This window comes from Eumetopias jubatus, unplaced genomic scaffold (assembly GCF_037043125.1).
Source record: "Eumetopias jubatus isolate StellerSeaLion01/CBP00866 unplaced genomic scaffold, mEumJub1_p1.0 scaffold_2, whole genome shotgun sequence".
NCBI lineage: Eukaryota > Metazoa > Chordata > Mammalia > Carnivora > Otariidae > Eumetopias > Eumetopias jubatus.
The window spans coordinates 39,449,300-39,477,263 of NW_028274808.1; the positions used below are offsets into that span (position 1 = coordinate 39,449,300).

The following is a 27,964-nucleotide window of genomic DNA, read 5'->3' on the forward strand; positions in this document are numbered from 1 at the left end:
ACAGCTGAGTGGAAATCAATGAAGTGTAGTTGAAGAAACATCACACTGATGTGAGGTGGTTTGAGACTCTCTTATCCCACTTCAGTCAGGTGTCTACTCTCCCCTTGGGGTCCGCTTCGGATTTGGAACCACTGCGTTTTCTTTTCAAAACCTCCCCTTCTGATGGAAATACTGTACTGTTCAAAAGGAAGGGGTTATCTTTCCTAAACTGACATCATGAGACTGGCAGCCTTTCTCGTCGTGTTCATCGTCCTTGGTGTCACTCCCTCAGGTAAGTTCAAGTTAAAGTAAATTAAACCTTCATCATTGTAGAATGATTTAAGCAAGGGAGGCAGAAATATGGTGTTGATAATGTTAGAATTAGAAAATGTAATGTACAGGTATCTTTAGGATGCGGCTCTAATGAGTAATTCTAGGAAATCTGCATGTTGCTAAAGAAATCATACCTATGGATTCCATCAGATTTATGCTGTTGTCATTTTTCTGGGCTATTCCTTTTGAATCATGAACTTGGTAGGAAGATATAAAAGGAGGAAAAATGTTACTGAATGCACTGAATGCTTCTCAGAATCGTTAAAATATTTGGCACAGAAATTTACTCTGTCAACATTTTTATATCATGTCTACTAATAATCACTATATCTGTGTGTAGGTACTTAATTTTATCCAATATATTCTATAGACTTATATACAAACCTTAATAAATGTGTGTGTAAGTATATTTAGTATGTTTGTATATCACAATTAAACCAAAATAGACATTACATATCTATGAACATGTGTGAGTTTTCTGTGACTATTATCCACCTGAAATTTGGAGAATTCTTAATAAAGAAAGAGGGCAAAGAAAAGGAGAGAGGGAGAGACAGATGGACAGACAGCCAAAAGAGAAATGGAAAGAGGGAGAAAATAACTGCAAAGTTTAGGGGGAAATGGTCATTTGCACCTGCCAGCTCTCTGGGTTTGGGAAACGCTTCACTTTTTATGTAACTTTAGAACACAAAGCCCTTCCCATCACAGTGGAAACCGTTTAGAGCCAGGGGCCAGATGGCTGTCCCATTAGCAGTTTGCATTTATTTCTCACTAGGATTTTTGCCATGTTTGACTATTGCTACTTTCAGATGGGGAACCAGAAGCACCGAGTGAGATTCGCCCACGTCCTGAAATAAATCCTAGATTTAATAAATTCTAGATTTCAAATCTAGGCACACACACCTGAACAGTATCATATCTTTAAAAACGTAGCCTTTCTTCATACTGAGGACCCAAAAGGAGTCCTTTCTAAGTACCGAGGGCATCAGACCCACTTTCAAGTATCACTAAATTTGATCCCTGGAGTCTGAAATGAAATTTGTCAATCATAAAAATGATAATCAACTTCTGTGTGTTTTAGCATACAATTAATATCCACAAGTCTAATGTTTTTCTGCCTTTATTTACTGTTCCATTTACTATGAAATAATTGATTCTTACCATCCTTTGCCCAGGGAAAACATCTCACTCGCAGGGGTGGTTGCATAAACCCTCTCCATTCACCTGTGTACCCCCTTCCTTGCACGGTAATGGTTACATAAGAAAATTGGGAATGGAAGGGAGCCTGGTACTCGTTCTCCATCAAGTAGGGCAAGGGTTTGGGAATGTATACTGTGCTGGGTACATCTATCACAGATCTATAATAAATCAATAACCTGTAGTCACTCTCACATTTGTGAACATTTCTAGATCCCTCGGAGTCTATTTCTGTTTGCAGATCTGTACCACCTTTCCTTAAGTTCTTTAACTTTGATACTCCTTGCAAAGGAAATAGTTTCTTTTTGTTGCCCAGAACTACCTTTTCCAAATTACAAGGGGCAACCCCTCATTTTTAGATTTCTGGCTTTGGCGGAAAGGATGACTGTGTCTGGCCATGTGACATTTCTTGTGTTGCAAATTCATGCTTTGTGTGTTTGGGTCTGCTCCCAGAAATAAGGACTGTATCTTACTCCTCTTCCCATCACTCTTACCCACGATGACATGTATTTACTCGTTCAATAAATATTTACTGAGGATCTACTGTATCCTAGGAACGAGTCCAGCATGGGGGATGCAAGAGGGAAAAAACAAAGTCATTCAAATAAACTCTCACACTAGCAAGGATCCATCCAATATTTATTATTTATTTCACCCCGAGGGCTAGTTCTGAGTGTTGACAGCAGAGGCTAACATATTTGTGGCATGATTTCTTTTTGACAAGGTAGTGATAATGGAAGGACAAAACCAAAATATACCAGAAGATGTCTAAACAAAAAAAATGTGTCTCTCCCAACCATGTTTGCTGAGGTTTAAAAGTCTTCAATTACTTCTTTACTCTCTTAGCGAAGGATAAGCAATGATGTTTTCTTCAATAAAACCATAAATAAGCATGTGAGTTGTCATCAGTTATTTATACCTCAGCGTGCATGAACTTGTTACCTGATGTCTCCTCTGTTGCAGTAAATGGCAGCCAGGAGCAAAGTTCTCCAATCAATGGTACATCTTAAACATGACCTCTTTTTTGTGTCTTCAGAATAGCAAGTATTGGGCATAATAGATCACATTTTGTGGCTGTTTCATGGGCATGAAATCCTAGAAGCATAGGGTGTGTGCGTTGGTAAGGGCTTACCAATCATCCATATTCTGTTTTTACTGGGAGAGGTTAAATGCCTTGCTTAATTAAGATCGCCTGGTTTGGAAACAAGACCAGAACTCATGTCTCTAAATCTGAGTCCAGTGGCTCTCAATGTTAAATAAATATTTGTTGGATTCTCGTTTTAACAGTAACGAGTTTGGCAAGAGACTCAGCATCCAGAGCCAAGAGTAGAGTGCCCTCCTAGAGCACTTTCCCAGCCTGAGTTCCACATGGAAGAAATTGCTAGAATCAGGCAGAGAGCTCTCCCTCCGTCTGATCGCTTGCATGTGCTCTCCCTCTCGTTCTCCCTCTTCTTGTCCTCCACCTGCGGAGTTGCTTATATAGTCCCAAGAGAAATATTTTGACAAAGAAAAAAATAAGACAAAGATTAAGTAGAGAGAGGGAGAGAAGAAAGGGGGAGAATTGGGATTTGGGGGAACAATGGTGACAAGCTTTAACAACAAGCACATATCCTCTGGAGATGTGCATTAGACTACGTGTGTGTGTGGAGGGGGGGACGGGGGTTGCAAAGCAGGACCTAATGCAAGGAGATGTGAGAAGAAGATGGTCAAGTCTGAAGCAGGACTGCTCCTACTATAAAGCCTTGGGTGTCCACCTCCAAGGAGAGTGACCACAGTGCCCATCCAAGAGGCGCCCAGGGCCAAGTTCAACTGCAGCAGAGGGGGACTGAGTAGGATTATGGGACACCACCACCAGTGTTGAGCATCTCCCTATCACCAAACATTATCTGTGACCTGGCTTTAGAATATCATTCTTCCTGGCGATAGATTGCTTTCAACAACAGTAAAGTATTTTTGGTAAATACAATGCTAACAACAACACAGCAACAAAAAAAGCAAAAACAATAAATAATGTGTCCACAGACATGAATTGTTGACAGGTTTTATGTGGCCATAAAGTAAGGAGACCACAGCATAGGGAACAGTCTTTTTGCCTCCTCAGTCCTCCAAGGATGAGCTGGTGGAAAGATCGACAACCTGGGAGTCAGAAAACCACACCCACCACATATTAGCTGGGTTGACCCTGGGTAAGTCACTCCCTCTCTCTGCACCCCAGGATCTTCATCTGTAAAAGGAGGGGCTTAGATCATCTTAGAAGTCCTTTCCAGCTCCACTGCCTTCACTTCTTCATCATTTCACTTGTCCTTCCTCTTTCATGCTGAAATTATTTATGAATACAGATGCTCTCCCATCCCTCCCCATCCAGAAGCTGACTTTGGGAAATGTAAGCACCCACTCAGGGAGTCACTTATCTTCTGACATCAGCTTCCCAACTTGTCCGTGTATTGCTGAGATATATCTTAGAATACCAGTCTTGTCAAATTTGTTTAAAATACAAGTCCATTTGCAAAAATTTGGTTTACACACGTTTCAGGAATCCATTTATTCCTTAAAACAGAGACCACTTGTCCTGGAAATCCTGGACAACATCTGTGATTCTACCCCCTCTGGAGCAGTGAGCTGAACTCACTCTGCCTCCTTCCCCTGTGCATGGAAAGTGCTGTTAGAGCCTCTTTGCATTTGGTTCACTCACCAAACGTCATCGAGTATTTACTGAGGCCCTAGCCTCAAAGAATCAACAGTGGGAGCACTTTCCCTTTCTTATCATGTTCTATTTTACAGGAAGGACCAACCAGAGACATTTCTAGGGCATCTCTGCATCTGCTCCAATAACATCAATGACTTCAACTTTTATTTGGGGAAGCTGAGGCAGGTTGAAGATGTTGAGCAGAAAGCATTGAACCTTTGGCCTTTTTTTTTTTTTTTTTTTTTTTTTGGTCAGATCTGTTTTGGTCAATACAGATTTGTGCTGTCTTAGACAGCTCGGGCTGCCATAACAACACACCACAGACTGTGTGGCTTACCAGAAATTTATTTTCCCACAATTCTGGAACCTAGAAGTCCATGATCAAGGTGTCAGCAAGTTTGGTTTCCGGTGAGAACTCTCTTCCTGGCTTGGAAACCGCTGCCTTCTGGCAGTGTCTTCACCTGGCTTTTCCTCATGCCTGCATGGAGAGAGAGCTCTTTCGTGTCTCCTCCACTTCTTCTAAGGACACCAGGCCGATTGGATTAGGGCCCCACACTGATGACTTCATTTAGCCTAAATTATGTCCTTATAGGTTCTATCTCCAAAGATAGTCACACTAGGGGGGAGGAGGGGAGGGCTTCAACACAGGGATTTGAAGGGACACAAGTATTCAGTCCATAACAGCCTGTGCAGATTTACCCTTTTTGCTCCTCGATTCAGACAGCAGCTCACCTTCTGACATTGGCCGAAGTGGGTAAAACATACAAAGATCTCTGAAAGAACAGATCTGCTTATTTCCCTTTGGAGCCGGGGAAAGAGCAGGGATCCAGCCATTCTCATGGAGGGTGTAGCTTTGAAGGTGGCAAGTGCTGGGGATTGTCAAGGTCATCATTTTAGAAGATCCCTCCCAACGGGCAACTCCACCTTCCTGCAAATTGATAGTCAAATTGTCCTGCCAGGAAAGGAAGCTCAAAAGTACAGTTTCTGTTCTCAGGATTCTTCTCTCAAGTCCAGAATTATAATGGCAGGGTTGTCCAAGCTAAGAAGTCTGTGTGTGTGTGTGTGTGCGCACGTGCACACACACGCTTGTGTTGGTTCAGACATCATGCAGGTGTTCTCAGGCTTCCTGGAGCATCTCCATCCATTGTGAGATGGTGTCGTAAGTAATTAGTTCTCACTGGCCTGAACTGGAACACGGGTTGTCGGGGAGGGCAGAACTCTGGTGCTAGGACCGCACTCAGACGCGTGTAGCAATGGGTCTAACAGCTTACCCCAAAGGTGTGCTTTTCTCACACACCAAAAAATTTGGAGGCAGGCAGTCCTGGGCTGGTTGGCGGTCCTATAGTGCTCTCAGGGACCCAGGATCCGTCTGTCTTTCTTATGTGTGGAGCTTTCATCAGGCTGTGTGAGGTACCTGTGGGGCCAAATCCCTAGACACCGTGTTCCAGCTCCAGGCCGGAAGGATAGAGAGCAAAGGGCGAAGGACGAAAGGTGAAAGGGGCAGGTCGGATGGAGTCTGTCCTCTTCAACAGTATTTCCTACAAACCTCGCCCACCGGCTTCTGTTTGTATCTGAAGGGGCCGACGCATAGGGCACATGGCCATCCCTAGCTGTGAGGGAGCCTGAGAAGGGAACATCTTAAGCTGGCACCATGCAATCCTGAATAAATTTAGCATCTGTTACCAAAAAAGAAAGGACAAACGGGCTGTTGAGCAGGGAACCAGCAGTCGTTGTCATGGTGACCATGAAACAATATTCTCCTTATGGGAGGGCTGCTGGCAAGGGGGAAGGCCGAGGGGGGACCGCTGTGGCCTTCCTGCCTCTCTCTTCTCCCAAGCAATTCAGCTCTGGCCCAAACTCTCCAAACACCACTCAGCAAACAGAACTCAAGTAGCTCACTGCATTGCCACACAAGTGTTGGCTCAGCAGCCACAATGTGCCAGACCCCACAGAGCTGGGAGGCGGTGGTCAGGAAGGTTTCTGGGAGCGCCATTTTCCCATGGGGCAGACAGACAATAAGCAAAGACACGTATAATATGTGCAAGGGCTCCGATGCAGGATAAAGTACCATCAAGGGGATAAAGTGTGAGGAGGGATGTTTAGACTGTGTAACACAGAATGACCTCTTCAAGGAGATGTGACATGTGAGCAAAGATGGGACAAAATGAAGGAATGAGCGTCGGGTTATGGGGTCTCTACAGGGCAAGAGCCTGCCCCAAACAGAAGCACACGGGCATGTTCTGGAAAGAGCAGATGGGCCCAAGGACCTGAGGAGGTGGGCTGAGGGAGGAGTGGGAGAGCGTAGGGGCCCTACACAGCCAGAGAAACCATGGTAAGAACATGAGATGTCTCTTCTAGGTTTGATGGGAAGCCATTTGGAGGGTTTGAGCAGGAACTGACATAATCCTCTTCAGCTTGTAAGAGATGGCTCTAGAGCGGAGCAGAAAATGAACTATAAAGGGGGCACGGGTGGAAGCGATGTGGAAAGCAGCGCACGAATCCGAAAGTTGATGGAGTCTGTAACTTGGGCAGGACAAACGGGGATGGTGGAAAATAATCAGAGTTACGATGGATTTTGAAGGAAGTGAAGACCGGATGTGGGGTAGGAAATTCGTGAAGTGCAGCCTGAGCAAGTGAACAGCCTATCCCTCAGAAAGCTTCGGGGAATTTCAACTGCCACCCTCCCCTACACTTCCAGTAAGGTTTTAGGACATTTACAGAGTGCTGCCCTGGCGGCCACCCAGCTGACCTGCTCCTTAGCGTAGCTCTGCTCGCTGAAAACAGCTGAAGTAGCAGAGTTTCAGAACAGTTAGCTCTTTAAATAAATGAGCACAAACGGAAGTCACAGCTCGCTCCATCACTCATTTGCATTTTAATACGCTTTTTAGACAGAGAACGGGGTGCGGGCAACCTGAGTATGTAACCCATCTTAGGGACACCTCTGTTCACCCCTAGGAGCATTGAGTGGGTTTCAATTTATTTATTTTGTAACTGGAGGGACAGATTTCCAGTGACATAATAAATAGGTCACAGAGATGAAAAGTATGGCATAGGGAATATAGTCAATAAGGTGGTAATAATGTTGTTTGGTGACAGATGGTCACTACACTTATGGTGATGAGCACTGAGTAATGTATAGAATTGTTGAGTCATTATGTTGTACACCTGAAACTAATATAGCACCGCACGTTAATTATACTTGCATTTAAAAACAGAGTGGATTTTTAATTTCTACTCCCTTAGTAAAGCAAAGGTCTATGCACATACAGGGAATGTTTGCTCTTCTTCCTACTAATAATCTTTGGGTTTTGATTGGGTAAACTTTGGGGTGTGTCTTGCATGTGATCATTGCCCATCATGTGTCTCTCAGTGGGAAAAAAGGTTTTCTTTGGTAAATCACACAGTGCAGAATGAGTTGTTTAGGAGATATAATAAGGTGCTGAATATACCACAAGAGGGGCTATATCCATTTTTTTAAAGATTTTATTTATTTATTTGACAGAGGGAGACACAGCGAGAGGAAACACAAGCAGGGGGAGTGGGAGAGGGAGAAGCAGGCTTCCCACTGAGCAGGGAGCCCGATGCGGGGCTTGATCCCAGGACCCCGGGATCATGACCTGAACCGAAGGCAGACGCCTAATGACTGAGCCACCCAGGCGCCCCAAGAGAGGGGCTATATTCAAAACAACAGCAACAAAGCCTCCTTGCTTTAAATTTCATAGCATAACACTTTTGAAAAGAAACAAAACTTATCTCTAGACTCTAGACCATTTCTTCAGCCTGAGGGTCAAAGCTTGAAATTAGGGTGTTTCATAGGCTCTCAGACATAGGGGTGGAGAAGGGTGTTAAAACCTGGTTGATGACCAGGGAAGGTCTTTATAAGGGAAGACTTCCTCAGGAAGAAGGCAAGGGAACAAAAAGCCCAAGGGATGTGGTAGGTGTTCAGTGGATATGTGCCAAATGCGTGGAAAATGGCCCAACATATTCCTTTCATTGGTTCATTCATTAAATAGATATAACATGCGTATGTGCTATGGGCAGGCACTGTTCTAGGCACTGGATAAACATCATCAAGTAAAATGGATACAGTGCCTGCCATCATGGAGATCAAGGGAAGGATGAACAATGACAAATTCACAACACATTGCAGCAAGGGACATCATGGAGTCAAATAGGGTACAGTGGTGGACAAATCACACGTGGGCAGAGACCATGTCTGTGAGGAGGTGGCATCTCAGGTGAGATGTGAGGTAGACGGTAAATGGGTGGCTGTAGGGAATTCTTTGGGGGTCAAAGTGCTGACCTCACGGTGGGAAAATCCCGCGAGAGTGCGAAGCTCTGGGTGAAGCATAGAGTCTGCTTTCAGCCGTGTGTTGTGGGCATGGAGAATGGTTCAAGAACCCTTGTACACTCAAAGCTGCCTTTGCTGCACTAGGCCGTGTAGACTATACGAAGGTTCAGGCTTTAGAATGCTAAACCAGCCATTACGCCTTTCCCATTAATTCGGGTTTCCCTCATGATTCTTACAGCCGCTGCAGGATTCAGCTCAATAGCTGAAAGTGAAGATGCCCTCCTCAGACACTTATTCCGAGGTTATCAGAAATGGGTTCGCCCTGTATTAAATTCTAATGACACCATAAAAGTATATTTCGGATTGAAAATATCTCAGCTCGTAGATGTGGTGAGTAATCCTTGGCACAAAGCTGAAAAGAACATGTATTTCTTAACCTGTTTGTGAGTCTAAGATTTTATTTTGTTTTCTTTCCCCATGTCTGCCATTTCCATTTTAAAAATAGCTTACTGTGAGAGAAAAGCTGCCCCAAGAGGCCAGTGAAATGACCCGAGGGAGGAATGAGAAGTGTCATGGAGTAAATTTTCATTGCGGCACTATTTGTGTGGGACCTTTGGCTGGGGGGCGGATGTGGTGGCTGGGACAGGCATTGCCCCTGGCGGGTTGGCTGAGCACCAGGACGAGCACCCAGGGAGAAGCAAGGGGTGGGAGAGAAGGCAGAACTGAGCCGAGGGCTCGTCAGGGTCCCCCTGGCTGATTCGGTGTCACCTGGACTGCAGATTGGGTGAGGGCTGCCAGGGGTATTGACAAGGAGAGAAGGCAGATGATGCTGGCACCCCAGTGCCTGGCAACCCCATCACCCTCCTGAATCCCCCCAGGACCCCGCAAATTCCTCTGGCCCCACCCATACCTTAGCATTCTCTGCTAATGTTCCTGTTGGGCTCCCACTTCTGCCATGATTGCGATCCCAGGAAATCAGTGAATTTTAAGAAGCCCATTCTGCAAACTCATCCTGCTGTGCTCCACAAAGTTCCAGAATAATCCCCCCATATTGCCCCAATTCCCTGCCCCACCACTGGCACACTCACCCACCCCAGCTAACTCGATGCCCAAGGAATCCTTCTAGAAAATCACGCAAAACCAATCTCTTATTTAGCTAATGTTCATCCTACTTCGCCACCTTTCTGGGCTATGCAATTTTAGATAAATATCACCACAAGTAACTGCTACTTGCTTTAATTATTATTTTTTATTTTAAGCAAAATATGTGTAATATTTTAGGATCCCATGCCATTTAACTGTGCTTAAATTGAGACTCCTTTACACTTTGAATGCCTCAAATGTATGTGTCAGAGAGCTCTTTCTGACAAAAAAAAAAAATTCTAAAAGACAACTTCACTTAATTTGAATTTACATCTTCCTAATTATCACTTTCTTAGGATGAAAAGAATCAGCTGATGACAACAAATGTGTGGCTCAAACAGGTAACTGTCAATCCAAGCATTGGGTCTACTAACCTAATTATTTCCATGCTTTTCTGTTTAGAAAGACACCCATTTGAAAAACAATTATTTTACAGAGCATATTGGTTTCCTTGGGGAGATATGTGGGAATGGTTGGGAAGGATTTATTATTTAATTTTCTTTTGCGGGAGGTGGAGAGCAGCTTCTGGAAGCTCGGAGGCATGCCTGGAGGGGACTCTCTGACACCCAGGCCTGGGTGCTGCTCCCTGGCTACTTGGAGAAAGGGGGGAAAGCTCCAGAGTGCCACTTTCCCCCCACTAGGATACCACAACTGGAGCAGGCAATCATCAATCCTAAACTCTCCCTCATCCCCACTGGTCCTCCGTGGGAGGAACCCGCCCCTAGTGTTTCCCGTTCCTCCCTAGAAAGAGAAAACAGGGAGGACAGAGGGCCTCTCATCAGCAGTTTCAGAACAAAGTGAAGCCCCAAACAAAATAAGGAATACACGTTTTCCTGGTATAACTAAAAAGGCATTTTGAATGGGTTCAGCTCTCTGCTTAGATGATTGCTTTTAGCTCGACTGGAGCCTGTTTCCTAAAACCGAGGTGTCCGTTCAGAGGAGCTTGTCCTATAATGTTCAGGAAATAACTATCTTTCAAAGCCCAATTTTGCGTGTGTGATGGAAAGGAGAAAATATTGACACTTCTTTGATAGGAGGTGAGAATTTGGTCCCCCTGTTTGTTTTTCCTTGCTGTTGTTATTGTCAGCAATTACTTGTTTTCTCCTGAATGTCCAGATATTGCCTAATCTCCCATAGACTTAAAATCTTCCCGATGAGGAATCTTAAATATCTCACTGAATTTTAACATACGTACATAATATTTTTGTTCGCTTATATTGAAATAAGTTAATTACCTATTCAGGTTCAGGAGACATCGTTCAGTACTGCTAAGGGTTTATAGGAACAGTGGACCAAGATCGTAGGGAGATTCCCTGGGCTTCCTTTCTGTCATATTTGTCCCACCCAAAAACTTTGGTCAGAGTTACTGAATTATTCTCATTTTTACTACTCTCTATTCCTCTGATTCTTTAATTGGTAGGTATGTTAGCAAGTTATGAAATAGATCTGTGCATTATTTTACTTGCAAATAAAGATGTCCAGGAGAAAATAATAAGCTGGTAATGTAGATAGAAAAATACAATTCAAATAAACATATTTTTCTGTATACCCATCTCCTTCCTCAGTGATGTATCCCACTTTTCCAACTTAGAGACTGTGGAATTCAGAAGTATTTTGAGTTAATAAAAATCAGTAAGAAGTGCTGTATTTGAGCTTGCAGGGGAGAGAATAAAAACTTTTAAAGTTCAAATGGGTTTAGGAAGTTAACAAAAATAAAACAAAAAACCTCTCACTGCCTCACACACACTGCTCCTTGAGATTAAGCTTTTATTAATCTCTCACATAAAACAGTGGTCCAGAGACTCCTGGCCTTTAATATTTGGCACTTTTCACTTTGCTTGAGATTTTGAAAACACGAGGTCATTTCAGTAGGAGTGAATGAGAAGCCACAGCTCCTCAGACCTTAACTACAACTGAGGAAGTGACTTCCAGCAAAGTTGTGCCACCAGAATCACTGTGGCCTGGTGAATGCCTCCAGGTCAAGCCAGAGTCAAAACCTAAACATCTCCAGAACCCAAAACAGAGCAAGAGAAATCCAAAGGGATGGGGCAAGCTGATGCTTGGAAAAGCCAGCCTGATGACTTAGGTTCCCATTTTTTAGAAGTAATGAGGATAATAATAGACTTTTTTTTTTCATTAAAGTCTGGTTGGCACACAATGTTACATTAGTTTTCAGGTGTGCAACATGGTGATCTAACAAGTCTGTACCTTATGCTGTGCTCACCACAACTGGCCCTCCCATCGGTCGCCATACATGCTATTCCAATGCCATTGACTACATTCCCTATGCTGTGACTTCTTCATTCCAGAACTGAAAGTCTGTACCTCCTATCCCTCTTCACCCATTTTGCCCATCCCCCTCCAACCTCCCCTCAGGCAACCATCACTTTGTTCTCTTTATCTGGATCTGTTTTTGCCTCTTTGTTTGTTTGTTCATTTGTTTTGTTTTTTAGATTCCACATATAAGTGAAATCATATGTTATTTGTGTTTCTCTGTCTGATTTGTCTCACTTAGTGTAATACCCTCCAGGTCCATCCATGTTGTCACAAACGCCAAGATCTCATTCTTTTTTACGGCTGAGTAATATTTCATTCTATATATACACCACATCTTCTTTATCCATTCATTTATCAATGGATATTTGGGTTGCTTCCATATCTTGGCCCTTGTAAATAATGCTGCAATAAGCATAGGGGTACATGTATCTTTTTAAATTGGTGTTTTCATTTTCTTTAGGTAAATACCCAGCAGCGGTATTACTGATCATATGGTACTCTATTTTTAATATTTCAAGGAACCTCCATGCTGTTTTCCACATTGGCTGCATCAGTTTGCATTCCCACCCACAGTGCACGAGGGTTCCTTTTTCTCCACATCCTCGCCATCACTTGTTATTTCTTGTCTTTTTTATATTAGCCAGAGAATAATAGACTTTCATTTGAAAAGGGTTGTCATCTCTCTTCTCTCATTTACATTTCTCAACTCTGAATTCGCACAGCAGGTATCACACTACCCCAGTTTACAGAGACAGAGGGGGTCCAGGAATTCATCTGGCTAGAATCTGGATTTCCCCAGTTAGGGCCTTCTCTGCCATATCCAGTCTCTGCACTAACCATCAAGCCCTGCTTCTAAAGCACTGAAAGAGCCAAAGTAGAAGAAACCTCTGTACATTTCATCGAACCACAGAGAATGCTATCAAAGCTATTCTACACACACAGATTGGATTTGGAGTGCAAATATCATGATAAATATTAGTCAACAACACAGCCACAATTGGTTGTGCTATGTTATGGCACAACCAATGAGGTGTATGTGCTGCTGAAGCAAGCACAGGACACAAAAAAATGTGGAAGCAAAAAAAAAAAAAAGATGATTCTGTTAGCATGGTGGCAGTCAGGGAAGGCTGCATGGGATAGGAGGTGTTTGAGCTCCATCATATGATGTATATGTATCTTTTTATTTCTTTTTAAGATTTTATTTTTAAGTAATCTTTACACCCAACACAGGGCTTGAACCCATAACCCCAGGGTCAAGATGATCCATGTTCCACTGACTGAGCCAGCCAGGTGCCCCTAGCTTTTTAAAACTACAAAGCTAAAAGAAAGGCAAAGGGTAAAAGAAAAGAGATGATAAAGGCTAAAAGAAAAGAGATGCTAAAAACAAGATAAGATTGATGTTAAAAACCATGGGTGTTTTATACACATCTCAGTTTTAGAGTAGCTAATAATAACACCTAAGAGTTAATTGAGCACATACTAAGTGTTGAGGTGCTCTGCATGGGTGTGTCATAGGAATGAACTCAGTTCATTCTCACAGCCACATTATGAGGTAGGTTCTATTAGGATCCCCACTCTGCAGATGAGAAAACTGAGCGTTAGAGAATTGGAGTGACTTGTCCGAGGTTGGGCACTGTTAACTGAAGTCAGGTCACATGAAGAAATCCTTCCGTTGCCTTGGACAAGGGAGCGGATGGAAGATGTCCAGTGCTCCACTCAGTGCTGTCCCTGTGGAGACTAGTTCCTTCCTAGTCCTTGTCTTCTAAGGTTTTGGTGCCTCAGCTTCTGGGACATCTGATGGTCTAGAAAGGCATTTAGGAGAGAATGAAGTAAGGATTCCCTCCATCTTCCATTCATTCCATGGGGTTTATGGAGAGCCTACTAAGTGTCAGCCACTCTGCTACATCCCGGGTATATGAGGAGTAAAATACAGCCCTGCCTTCAAGGAGAGGATAGAGCATTACTTGTGTAGAAAATAATGACTGTCATATGATAAACACCATAAGGAAAATCTGCATGAGTACTGTGTCACTACAAAAATGACAACGAGACAGGGAGAACATCAGGGAATGCTTCCAAGGGAGGGGATATTTAAGTTAGGTCCTCCAGGATCAATAGAAGTTCTGCAAGCCAAAAAGGTAGAGAAGTTGTGAAGCCCTGTATACTCTTCCCAATCGCATAACTTCCCAAAGCTCTCATGCCAGAGCAAACCTACGGGAAACTCCCCAGCCACCCCTGTATGCCTCAGTCAGAATAAAGATGGAAACGATAAACCCCTGTTCTTTTCTGGACACTGAAAAATGCTCCCTGACTCATATCACGGAGAGAATAAAACTCTTCGTACTTAAAACAAAAACATGTTCCATGTAGTTTCCACAACTGAGATGCTTGGTATTTAATTCCAATTCTTCTATCTTACCCTCTATTTCCATAGTTCCCCTTGGGTATATTTAGACACTCTTCCTCCATCCTCTTAACCAAAGACCTTTATCAAGCACAAATTTAGTGACATCCTGAGAAAGTCCTCTCTGTGGGAGCTATTTTTATTTTATTGATTTTATTTTGGAAACTCATTTGTCTTCCTCCTTCCTACTTCCAGAAAGTAATCAAAACCCTATAAATCATAAATAGATTATTAACACTGACTCACTAAAACTACATGAGAAAGTACTTAATGCTTCGCCACTCAGATTCTGCTCCATCATATTCAAGGTTAGGAAAACTCCATCGCAAGCACCTTAAAGGCAAATGGGAAATGAAACCACCTTTTCTTTAATGATAAAGTGTTGAAAGCTTGGCCTAGACGCGATCATGTGAGTAATCACTAAGACAACAGATGTCAAAATTACTCACTCAACAAGCATTTACTGAGCACCTACTATGCACCGGGCACTTTGTAAGATGCTGGACCGTCGGGTGTAAACACCAATAAGACAGTAAGATTCTGAGTGATCCGGCTTCACTGTAGCTGAGAGCACTTTGCTGTTCTACCCCCTTCATTTTCCCAAGGAAAATAAAACTGCCTGAATGTCTGCCAAGGCCAACATCACAAAGTAGCCTTGTCTCTCCAACAGCTGATTCCCGTTTTAGACCAACAAAAAGTTCAACAAACATATGCAGGCCTCAGAGGCTAGATCCCTGGCGCTGGTCTCAGAGGAGAAATCAGAAACAAACCTGCCATGGAAGGCTCAGCCTTGCTGTAAAGGTCTGGGGGATCTTCCCAAAGTCTAATTACCTTCCACAACCTGCAATGGCACCTACAAGTCTGTGAATGTATCTCCGACCTTTACTCAACACCTTAGTTTCCTTTCTTCTCCCAGCCACACTCGGACCTTAGCACAGGAGGCCAGTTTGGTGGATGCTGAGTGAGAATTGAGCAGGAATTAGGAGTTAGGAATCAGAAATCCTGCTACGTAAACTTGGGCAAGTCATTTTGCCTCTCGGACTCTCAGTCTCTTCATCTACAAAATAGAGGCGATGCCTAGCTCACAGTGTTAACAGGTGAAATGCGATCATGTGTGTGAATGCAACTGGTACCTTATCTGGGGCGCAGTGGGGACTCAATCAATGTCATTTCCTGCCGCCTCCTTTGGAGGCTTTTTCATCCTTAATGACAAATCCCATTTCTTGGCCCTGACAACTCATGGTTATAATGGGAATATGAGACATATCATATGTCATGTTGTTGCCTTTAAGATTAAAATGTATGAACATTAACTTGTTTTATGAATTTCACGCTTGAGGGCGCCCGGGTGGCTCAGTCGTTAAGCATCTGCCTTTGGCTCAGGTCATGATCCCAGGGTCCTGGGATCGAGCCCCGCATCGGGCTCCCTGGTCAGCGGTGAGTCTGCTTCTCCCTCTCCCACTCCCCCTGCCTGTGTTCCCTCTTTCGCTGTGTCTCTCTCTGTTAAATAAATAAATAAAATCTTTTAAAAAAAAAGAATTTCACACTTGAGGGCACCTGGGTGGCTCAGTTGTTAGGCATCTGCCTTCAGCTCAGGTCATGATCCTGGGTTCTGGGCTCGAGCCCTGCGTTGGGCTCCCTGCTCAGCAGGGAAGCCTGCTTCTCCCTCCCCCTGCTCCTGTGCTCTCTCTCTCTCTCCCTCTCAAATAAATAAGTAAAATCTTAAAAAAAAAAGAATTTTACACTTGATTTTAAGATAACTGAGGATCCCGGGGATGCCCCAGAGGCTACAAGTCAAGGCACTACTTGTTCCTTACTATCTTTTGGTCTTAGTATTAAACTAAGAATAATTAGGAGAACTTTTTTGTGGTAAAAAAGTCTTTGATTTAGGTTTAAAAGAAATTTGGTTCTGGAAAATAGCTAGACATTTAAGAGTGGTATTTCAGATAACATATGTAAGAAAAGACAATTTTAAGGGAATATATATGATATGGATTTGAAATTGCACTTTTCAGAATTAAGAAATTTATTTTTCCATATTTTTTCTTAGTCACAGATTAACTTTGCTCTTTGGCCCTGACATATCCTGTGCTCTCCCGTTTCCTGCAATGACTCAGCTCTCCACCCAGGAACTGCTTCAAGGTAGAGCTGGTGTTTGTAAAGGGCTTTGAGAATCTTGGCTGGAACATGCTATATGAACACAGGATATTATTTCTAATCTCTTACTTGAAAAAGGGAGAGATAGGAGATTAGTCTCCAGATGCCCTTAGGGTTTCAGGGAGAACAGGAAGTAACAGAAGGTCTCAGAGCTGCTTAGCAAGCTAGAGGATGGGGGCTCTGAATCCTTACCCTGACACTCTGACCTAGCACACATTGTCGTCCTGGGGCATGGGGCTCTGTCCACACCGTGATGGATGCATATGTTGATAGAAATTCAGGGAAGCCCTCTGGGCAGACGTGTCAGGGAGAACATCTCTGATTCCCCAGGTCTGGTTACAGAAGGACAACTCGCAAAGGAGTACAACCGGTAGAGGACCATACAGGTGGGGAACTCAGGGCTTCTGACTCTAATTCGGTGCTCTTGCTCTTCTGGGTACTCCAAAGTAAGCAGTATTGACCAAAAGTCCCACCTGTCCCCTTTCTCTTTACTGGTCAGGAATGAAACCTAGGGGACACCTGGGTGACTCAGTTGGTTAAGCGTCTGTCTTGGGCTCAGTTCATTGTCCCGGGGTCCTGGGAGTCTGCTTCTCCCTCTGCCTGCCGCTCCCCCTGCTTGTGCTCTCTCTCTCTCTCTCTCTCTCTCTGTGTGTGTGTCAAATAAATAAATAAATAAACTCTTAAAACAACAACAAAAAAAGGAATGAAACTTCAATCACTTTAGATCTCTTTATGTCCTCCTTGAGGATTCAATGCACCCCTCCTTCACCGTTCACTCATTTCTGCTCCAGCGCCTTCCCGAGCCCCCTTCTTCTCCCTGCCCCACACCACCACTCACCGCTCCTCCCTACCCTTCAGGTCTCCTCTTTTGAACGTTGTCTCCTGAGAACTACCTTCCCTGTCCACCCTGCTGTTCCCTGCCATTATACCCAAACTGCACTCCCTTCAGAGCAATGACCACAAAACGTGCTCATTTGTTTCTCATTGTCTGAGGCGGCCCTAGGCTGGGAGTCCAGGGCAGCAGCGGTGTGCTCCGTGTGAGCACAAGCCTTGCATACTTGTGGAATGCATTATTCCCCCCGAACTGTGAGCCCAATATACCACCACCACTCTGTTCTCTCTGGCTGCAGCTGTCCATCCTGTGGTTGGAGACCTGGTGAGCAAGGCAAACCTTTCTGACACAAAAATCCCACACCCTAGGGCTTGCCCTAGTCCCCTTAGAACAGTTTCTAAAACCAGGTATGTGTTGGCTGGGATTTGCAAGAAGCCAGGGGGTCCCAGCATCATAGCTGTCTACCTTCTCTGCAGGGTAGAACCAGGCACAGCAAAAGATGGCTATGCCTAGAGCAGAGAGGAAACTGGATCCAGGAAGCAGGCAATTTTGTTCGCAGCAATCTTTACGTTCCAGATGGAGGAAGTGTGAGATTGGACTCTGTGGCTGAGCTCACCAACATTGTCCACTCAAGACAGAGCCAGCTCATAACAGCACAGTTCCAGCCAACCTGCCTGAGTCTGTGTCTGCCCCAGGGCTCACTGCCTGCCTGCCGGCCAGAGAGCTACTCAGATTCTCCCAGGATCAGCTGAGAACCTTTTAGTTGTACATGAGAGAGAACCAAACCCAGACTGGCTTCAGCAAAAATAGAATGTATTGGCTTACACAGTCTGGAAAGTCCCAGGACAAGGCCAGCATTAAATGCAGCTTGACCCAGGGGCTCAAGCAATATTCCCAGGGATGGTCTTCCCTCTGAGTGTCTCTGGGCTCCTCGTCCTCTGGGTGACCCCATTCTCATGTTAGCCCGTCTCCAGTGGCAGCAAGGTGGCTGTATCAGCTTCAGCCTCAAAGTGCTTCCTATGTTCAGGTTCAGCAGGAGAGAGAATGGCCAGCCTTTTTTCCAGTGGTTCCAGAAGCTTCATGCTATCTCACTGTTTCCCATTTGGTTACCTGCTATCTCTGAAGATCACAGTGGGCAGGTATGAGGTGCAGCCCCACTTCTGCAGCAGAAGGAAGAGCCAGATCCACCCACAGCTGGTGGGTGACAGTGCAGTAAGGGGGTTCCCCAAGAGGAAACTGGGGTGCTCTTACCAGGAGAAAGGCAGGTGAACTTGAGGCAACAGGCAGTATGTGTCCACTTTATTCCCGAATTCATTTTTCTCCTCTTTCTATAAACAGCTCTTGACATGCCACACCCTTCTCCAACAAAGCCTTGCCTAAGCGGAAGTCAGCCGAAGTCTCCTGTTATTAACAGTTCATCTTTATCCCATAATTTCTCTCCCCTTGTTTGTCCATGAACTTGGACACAGTGTAACATGCTTATTTGTATAATTCCTCCACTTTTGGACAGATATTTCACCATTAAGACCAGACAGATTTCCTGTTGTTATTGTCTTCATTTTCTTTTTTTAACAGAGGAAAAGATGGAATAAGCTACTGTTTTAGCCTGAGTACAGAGTCAGTAAGCCTTATAGTGAGATCAGCACTGGAAACATCGTTGAAAGCTGAGCCATAGGAAGCCTGATCAAACAGTTGACACAAGTTCTTCCACTGTAAGGTAGCATGGGAAGAGGGGAAAGAGCGCAGGGTGTGGCTTTCAGGGTACCATGGCACACCTCCAGGGGGTGCCCTTCACATCCTGGTCAATGTGGAAGGCACCTCCTAGAGTTGTGATGCCAGGCATACCCAGTCATATGCAGCCGACTTGATCCTGTTTTCTCTGCTGACCAGCTGTGTGGCCTGGGACAAGTCACTTGAACCCTCTGAGCCACAGGTGCCTCATCTAGTAAAGCACTAATAATAGGTCATTTGTAGGTTATTGAAGAAATTAGCATTAATAAATATAAAGCACTTAGGCCAATGCCTGGCACATCATCAGCACTAACTTTTATACTTTTCTATTTTTATCTTATTATCAGCATAGCTACAAAATAGTAGGTTTTTAATGTATGCTACAGTTGTATAAAATAATCATATAAACATTCCCAAACAAAAGCATTCCCACTGCTAAGAGGGAAATATATGGGTTGTTTCCTCTCTTGTAATTAGCCCAGACCTGCGTTTGATATCTGGTGAATTATTGGAATGTATTTTTTACATCTACACCAACAAATATTGTTTTAAAAATGCTTCAGTAGCAAAAGCACAAATGTACATGTCACCTATTTCACTGTCTTCATCTTTTCTCAAGGAAACCTCACTGTGTTTTTATTTGAATTCAAACATCAGGAAAACGGTTAGAGCAACACTTGCCAGTGCATCCTTATTTTTGTAAGGCAGCGGTCTACCTATTTTTCCTTGTATAAGAAGAAAAAGTATTATATAAAACTAATACATCAAGACTATGTGGGGTGGATCCCAAGAATGCAAGGCTGGTTCAACATTTGAAAATCAGGGGCGCCTGGGTGGCTCAGTCGTTAAGCATCTGCCTTCGGCTCAGGTCATGGTCCCAGGGTCCTGGGATCAAGCCCCACCTCAGGCTCCCTGCTCCGCGGGAAGCCTGCTTCTTCCTCTCCCACTCCCCCTGCTTGTGTTCCCTCTCTCGCTGTGTCTCTCTCTGTCAAATAAATGAATAAAATCTTTCAAAAAAAAATTTGAGAATCAATCAGTATAGGGGTACCTAGCTGGCTCAGATGGTAGAGCATGTGACTCTTGATCTTGGGATCTTGAGTTCGAGCCCCATGTTGGATGTGCAGCCTACTTAAAAAGAAAAAGGAAAAAAATCAGTCAATATAATTCATCTTATTAAGAGATTAAAAAATAATCATGTAATCATCTCTATAGAAGCTGAAAAGCTTTTTATACAACTCAAGATCCATTCGTGATTAAGAAAAAAAATCTCGGGGAGTCTGGGTGACATGGTTGTTGAAACCAACTCTTGATTTCAGCTCAGGTCGTGATCTCAGGGTCGTGAGATCCAGACCAGCATAGGACTCCACACTTGATGGGGAGTCTGCTTAGTATTCTCTCCTTCTCCCTCTCCCTCTGCTCCTCCCCCACCCCCGCCGCCCCGCTCACGCTCTTTCTCTTTCGCTATTTCTCTCAAATACATAATTAAATAAATAAACTTAAAAAAAAACAATCTCAGCAAACTAGAAATAGGAAGACGCTTTCTTTTTTTTTTTTAAGATCTTATTTATTTATTTGAGGGGGGGAACACAAGCAGGGGGAGTGGGAGAAGGAGAAGCAGGCTCCCCGCTGAGCAGGGAGCCTGACATGGGGCCGGATCCCAGGACCCCAGGTTCGTGACCTGAGCCAAAGGCAGATGCTTAACCAACTGAGCCACCCAGGCGCCCCAGGAAGAATCTTCCTTAATCAAATAAAGGGCATTTATGAAACCCAGCAGCTAACATAATACTTAATGGTGAATAACCAAATACTTTCCACCTGACATCAGGAACAATGCAAGGATATCTACTCTCCCACTCCTATTTAATGTCATACTAAAGGTCCTAGCCAGTGACTTAAAGCAAGAGGAAAAGAAAAAAACAATAAAAGGCATTCGGATTGGGAAAAAAGAAATAGAAGTTTTTATTTGTAAATGATGTAATTGTCTATGTAGAAAATCTACCAAAAAAGTTCCTAAAATTAAATGAGCTTAAATAAGTTCACAGGATATACACAAGGTCAATATACAAAAATCAATTGTTTATTCATATTCGAGCAATGAACAATTGGATTTTTTTCCTTAATTTCAAAGTACCATTTACAATAACATCAAAACAACAGGATCTCTCTCTCTCTCTCGCTGTGTCTCTCTCTGTCAAATAAATAAAATCTTTAAAAAGGGGGGGGCGCCTGGGTGGCTCAGTCGGTTAAGTGTCTGCCTTCGGCTCAGGTCATGGTCCCAGGGTCCTGGAATCGAGCCCCGCATCGGGCTCCCTGCTCGGCGGGGGGCCTGCTTCTCCCTCTCCCACTCCCCCTGCTTGTGTTCCTTCTCTCGCTGTGTCTCTCTCTGTCAAATAAATAAATAAAATCTTTAAAAAAAAACAACAACAACAGGAAATACTTAGGTATAAATCCAACTAAATATGTGCAGGGTCTATAAGCTGAAACTACAAAACACTGATTAAAAAACATCAAAGACCTAAATACATGGATCGAGAAATGATTTTCCTGGGTCAGAAATTTCAATATTGTGATGTCAGTTCTCCCCAGACCAACCTATAGATTTGAGGCAATCACAATTAAAATTTCAGAAGGATTTTTCTTGTGGATAACCACAAACTGATTTAAAAATTTATACAGAAAAGCAAAGGAACTAGAATAGCCGAAATGATTTGGAAAAGGAGAATACAGTTGGAGGACTCACATTACGGGACTTCAAAATTGACCAGAAAGTAATGAAGGTTAAGAGAGTGTGGTACTGGGGAAAGGAGGGACACAGATTAATGAAACAGAACAAAGAGCCCATAAATAGACCCACACAGTTTACGGTTAGTTGATTTTTGACAAACATGTATAGGTAATTCAATGGAAAATGTTTAGTCTTTTCTACAAAAGGTGCAGGAATGATCGGACATCCATATGCGACAAAATCCAAAAAACTCAACCCCTATTCACACCGTAATTAAAAAATTAACTCAAAATGGACTTTAGATCTAAATGTACAACCCAAAACTATAAAATCTCTAAAAGAAAACATGGGAGAAAATCTTTGTGACCTTGAGTTAGGCAAATACTTCTTAGATATGACATAATTCCTAAAAGATAAAAATGGTAAAATAAACTTCATCCGAGTGTAGAACTTCTGTCTCGTTAAAGACATTGTTTATAGAGAATTAAGAAACCACAGACTGTGGGAAACTATTTGCAAATCAAATATTTGACAAAGGGCTTTTATCCAGAATATATAAAGAAGTCTAAAAACTCGGTAATAAAAATATGCAAAAGATTTAACAGCCACTTAGCCAAATAAGATGTATGGGTGGCAAATAAGCACATAAAGAGATGCTCAACATCATTTGTCATTAGGAAAACTCATATTAAAAAACCGTAATGAGATACCATGTCACAACTCTTATAATTAAAATAAAAAATAAGACAATACCAAGTACTGGAGAAGACACTAAAGAACTGGAACTCTCATACATTGCTAGTGGGAATGCAAAATGAGACAGACACTCGGGGACACAGTTTGGCAGTTTCATATGAAGTTGAACGTACACTTATGATATTGCCCAGCCATCCCACTCCTGGGTATTTATCCAAGAGAAGAAAAGAATGCTTTTCACTCAAAAAGCTGCAGAAAATGTTTATAGTGGTTTTACTTGTAATCATTAAAAACTAGAAGAATCCAAATATCCTACCTGGAGAATGGATAAATAAACTGTGGTATATTCATACAAGGGAATACTACTCACTAATAAAAATGAACAAATCACTAATATAGAAGAATCTAAAATGCATTATGGTAAGTAAAAGAAATCAAGATCGAAAGGCTCTCTACCCTGCGATCAGTTCTATCTATATGACCAAAGGCAACATTATAGGATCAGAAGGTGGATCCTGGTTGCCAAGGGGTGGGGGATGGGAGGAGTTGATTACAAAGGAGCAGCACAGGGAAAACTTTTTGGGCAACAGAGTTATTTTTGTATCTTGATGGTGTTAGTGATTATAAAACTGTTTGCATATAGAACCATACACAAAGAGTGAATTTTATTGTATGTCAATTTCTAAAGAAAGTAAATGAAGTGAAAGTGAAACAAACAGAAGGTGCTATTCTGAGTTCCTTTTAACATTTCTGAGATTCAGACCTGCTGCTGGTACTACAAGTCTCCTTAGCAGGAAACAAATTATTCATAGGAAGGAAAATATATTTGCTTTTCAAAATGGGCAGAGGAGGAGGAAGAGAGTACCAAGTAAACACGGTAAATACTTTATTAGTTTGGGCTCTTAAACTGTCAGTCTTCATATGCATGCTTTTCCATAAATAAGCATGCAATCTTTTATCCTTTAGATTGTAGTTTTTTAATGACCCACATCCTTTTCAATTTGTTTTTCAAGGATCAAGCCTCACAAATATTGTCTAGGATAGATAACGTCTCGTCTGGGGTGTATGGTCTCATACTTTTTCAGGCATCATGCATATTTTAATACTTTACCATCTAGTGAAGTTACCCATCTGCTGACTCCTGATTTTTTAATGACAGGAAGGCTTGCATTGCACACACCCTTCAAACTTTCTGAAATGTCATTTAATATTATCCTACATCATTACTCAGCTGTCTACATGAGGACAGTGGGATAGAAGAATTTAATTTTCAGGTCAGATTTCATAAGATTCTGGACCCAAATCTTTTTAAGAAAGTCCACTTCTGCTGTAATTGGATCAACTATATATCATCCTCTTGCCCTTCATAATCCAATCAATTAGTGGTCAGGTTTGTTAATCGGGGTCCATTAGCTCCTGTAAAACATGCTAAATGATTTCATTCTATTATGAGGAAAAATACATGAGCATCTGGAGGCTAACAATATTAGGAATATAATTTAAAACTGTAATTGGGTGGTCACAAAATAAATTCAGATTAGAACTTAAAAGGAAATTCTTGGAAAATATTTTTTCATTGGATTAAAGTTATAATGTCATCAAGACCAGTCAGTGGATACTGGATGTTTCATATTAACAGTGGGTGGATGTTTGTTCAAGACTCTGGAGTGATATTCAAAATTGTTTGTACCCATTATCATTAAAATATCACTGGACCAACTGTCCTAGAATAAACTGAGTTAGATCTATCATTTCTTTTCTTTCACTTCTTAAGAGAAAATAGGCTGAAAAAAAATAGATCACAAATCAGTGGTGTTTTTTGCTGAGACTCTTCACTGGGAGGCAGATCTATGGCAATTTTGGAAATCCCAGGTAGGATGGCTGTGTGGGCCTGGGCAAGATCAGAGGCCAGACTGCCTCAGCCTGCATCCTGAGAAGGGTAGCGAGCCACAGGTAAGGTCATAAGATCTAAAACGGATGGATTTCCCTTTTTAAAGAAAACACTTGATTAGTAAGTTAACATAAACTTGAAGATTCCAAAGTCTAATACACTGACTTTTCAGAATAAAATTACAGTACGCTGATTTGGTGCAGGAATGGACAGACCACAAATTACGCTGGAATCCTGATGAATACGGTGGAATTCGTTCAGTTAAAGTTCCATCGGAATCTCTCTGGCTTCCCGACATAGTTCTCTTTGAAAAGTAAGTATCCCGGAAGAAATATACCCTGGTTCTATTAGGACCAGCGATGGAAAAGCCTGACTTTGGCAAAAGAATTAAGAGAAATGTATAACTTTGAGTAAGAGGAGAACCGTTTCTTTCTGAAATAATGTTTGACTCTGTGGTAGGAAAGTAATAAAAGGCAAACAGTAGAGGGAGGGGTGGGCAAAGACCCCAGTCATGAGTGTTCGACTCTTTTACCGCAGTGCTGATGGCCGTTTCGAAGGCTCCCTCATGACCAAAGTCATCGTGAGATCCAACGGCACCGTCATTTGGACGCCCCCCGCCAGCTACAAAAGCTCGTGCACCATGGACGTCACGTTTTTCCCATTCGACCGGCAGAACTGCTCCATGAAGTTCGGGTCGTGGACTTACGATGGAACCATGGTTGACCTCGTTCTGATCAATGAAAATGTTGACAGGAAGGACTTCTTCGATAACGGAGAATGGGAGATACTCAATGCAAAAGGGATGAAGGGCAACAGGAGAGACGGTGTCTACTCCTACCCGTTCATCACGTACTCGTTCGTCCTGCGCCGCCTGCCCCTCTTCTACAGCCTCTTCCTGATCATCCCCTGCCTAGGGCTGTCTTTCCTGACAGTGCTTGTGTTCTATCTCCCTTCCGACGAAGGGGAAAAGCTGTCCCTGTCCACCTCGGTGCTGGTTTCCCTGACCGTGTTTCTCTTAGTCATTGAGGAAATAATCCCCTCTTCCTCCAAAGTCATTCCTCTCATTGGGGAGTACCTGTTGTTCATTATGATTTTCGTGACCCTGTCGATTATTGTGACAGTTTTCGTGATTAACGTTCACCACAGGTCCTCTTCCACTTACCACCCCATGGCCCCCTGGGTGAAGAGACTCTTTCTGCAAAAGCTTCCTACATTGCTTTGTATGAAGGACCACGTGGATCGCTACTCTTTCCCAGATAAGGATGAGAGTCAACCAGTAGTGAAAGGTAAAGCTCTAGAAAAAAGGAAACAAAGACAGGTGAGTGATGGAGAAACAGTTCTTGTTGCTTTCTTGGAAAAGGCAGCTGATTCCATCAGATACATTTCAAGACACGTGAAGAAGCAGCATTTCATCAACCAGGTGAGTGCACTGGTGTTCATCCCAACGCCTCCACCGAAGCATGCAAAAACCAACGTTCTCTTATCTCTTTGCAGCCAAATGCTGGCATTGTTTAAATGTGACACTATTAGCTATCTGTTTTTCACGTGTAAAATGTTAAGCAAGCCCTGAGATGAGAAAGAATTTTAGTATGGATTTTTAGGAAGCAGTTCACAGAAACAGAAGGAGCAAAAGTAAAGCAAATGCAGACTAAGCACCATTCCTTATAACTAGACTTGATTCTATTTAAAATAATTTAATTCTACATTTTAAGTTGGTTATCCTGGTCTCTGGTAATGTTTCTCTCATTTTTAGTGCAATGATGGTTATTTCTATCTGTAGTATTTGGAAATAAAAGAGCAGAATTAGATTTTGGGATTAATATAAAAATATAGTGTTCCAACAGATATTTTGGTGAGGGAAAAGGGCATAGTTTTTAGCTTACAGATTAAAAAAAAAAGTGTGGCGAGAGTGTGGATTTCAGACCCAAGACAGTCATGGATTCAGATCGTACCTGCTGCTTAAAACAAGTTATAGGCCAATTTACAGCGTTCAATTACTCTACTCTAAAATCGGTGAAAATTAGTGCCAAGAGCCTGATCCCATAAACAAAATTATGAAAGAATTTTTTTTAAAGATTTTATTATTTTTGACAGAGAGAGAGCCTACAAGCAGGGGAAGCAGCAGACAAAGGGAGAGGGAGAAGCAGGCTCCCAGCTGAGCAGGGAGCCCGATGAGAGGCTCAGTCCCAGGACCCTGGGATCATGACCTGAGCCGAAGGCAGACGCTTAACCGTCTCAGCCACCCAGGCACCCCTATGAAAGAATTTTTAATTAATTAATTAATTTAATTTAATTAGCTGACATAGAGTACATCATTAGTTTCAGATGTAGTGTTCAATAATTCATCAGTTGCATATAACACCCAGTGCTCATCACATCATATGCTGAAAGAATTTTTTTAAAAGAAATATCCTCTATATTTTATCTAGACACTACCTAGTATGTTCTCTCTTACTATTTGTTGTGTTTTTCATCCACTGAAAAACATTTTTAAAGCATTAGGGAAAATGCTGCTATAGAACAAACATTTCGGCTCTTCTTAGGGCTGTTTGTTGTTGTTTCTTCACATCCTTTAAACATTCTAATTCAAAGATTCAGAGAGCCTTTTAAAAAATTACAAAAGTAACACCTTATCAGGGTAAAGAATTTGGAAAATACAAAAAGTATAAACAAGAAAATTAAAATCATTAATAATCCCACTACTTAAGGTTGGCACTTTAAACATTTCAATGTGTCTTCTTTGTGTTCTTCCCCCAAAGTTTTACTCCTAAACCTCTGTGTGTGCAGAATGCATTCAGGTTCCACATCAATACCTGTGTCCCCTCTAAAACTCCTGTTAGGTTCCATCTTTATAAAACCCCCATATAATAGAAACAGGACATTTCTTTTCCTTCGGAAGAGAACTGACCCCTGTCCTTCACACCTCTCACCTTGTTCCTGCTCTGACCTTGTTCTTATAGTGTGCCTCAACTTCCCTTCCTCCAAAGGGACTCAGTCTCCCCTCTCCCTTACGGATTGCTGTCCTGGCCTGATCACTTCTCCTCCCCGGCAGTTTCCCGGCATTCCAGAGATGTAGCAGCCAAACCCACATGCAGAGTGGAAGATGAGAAGTCTTGTTATATTGGGCCATGAAAATGCTTAATTTATAAGTTTGTGATTCATTTCTTATGTAGTATCAGGAAGATCATAGTAACAGATACTGGCTTTTTATGTGTGTAAAAATCAGGCTTTTCCCATTTTGATCAGTATTGTTTACAAATACATACATGATTCTGTTGTTTCTATTTCACATCTTCAATGTCGAAAGTGTTCACAGGCTAGTAAAGTCACGGGGAGAATCTGAGCCTACGCTGCAGGGGATGTGTTAGGTGCATTTTGAAAACTGAAGTGCTGTACATCTGAATATTACTCTTTTTCAATCCCTTGAAATGAATTCAGAGCAGTTGCCCTGCAGCTTGAATGGAAGGCATCTTTTTCTCTTTTGCAGGTGGTACAAGACTGGAAATTCGTAGCCCAAGTTCTGGACCGAATCTTTCTGTGGCTCTTTCTGATAGTGTCAGTTACAGGCTCTGTTCTGATTTTTACTCCTGCTTTGAAGATGTGGCTCCATAGTTCCCACTAG

General features: G+C 42.6%; 1 protein-coding gene across 2 annotated transcripts; it reads left to right on the forward strand.

Annotated features, from left to right (window-relative positions):
* The first annotated feature begins 216 nt into the window (after positions 1-216).
* Positions 217-27,964, forward strand: CHRNB3 (cholinergic receptor nicotinic beta 3 subunit). 2 transcript variants are annotated; one of them, XM_028124106.2, is made up of 6 exons: positions 217-272; positions 8,705-8,876; positions 9,926-9,970; positions 24,546-24,655; positions 24,880-25,762; positions 27,830-27,964. In XM_028124106.2, the coding sequence occupies exons 1-6, from the start codon at positions 217-219 to the stop codon at positions 27,962-27,964; spliced, it is 1,401 nt and encodes a 466-aa protein (XP_027979907.2). The 2 variants fall into 2 exon arrangements, with proteins under 2 accessions (XP_027979907.2, XP_087877535.1); XM_088021409.1 differs by having other exon boundaries at positions 217-271; positions 8,725-8,876.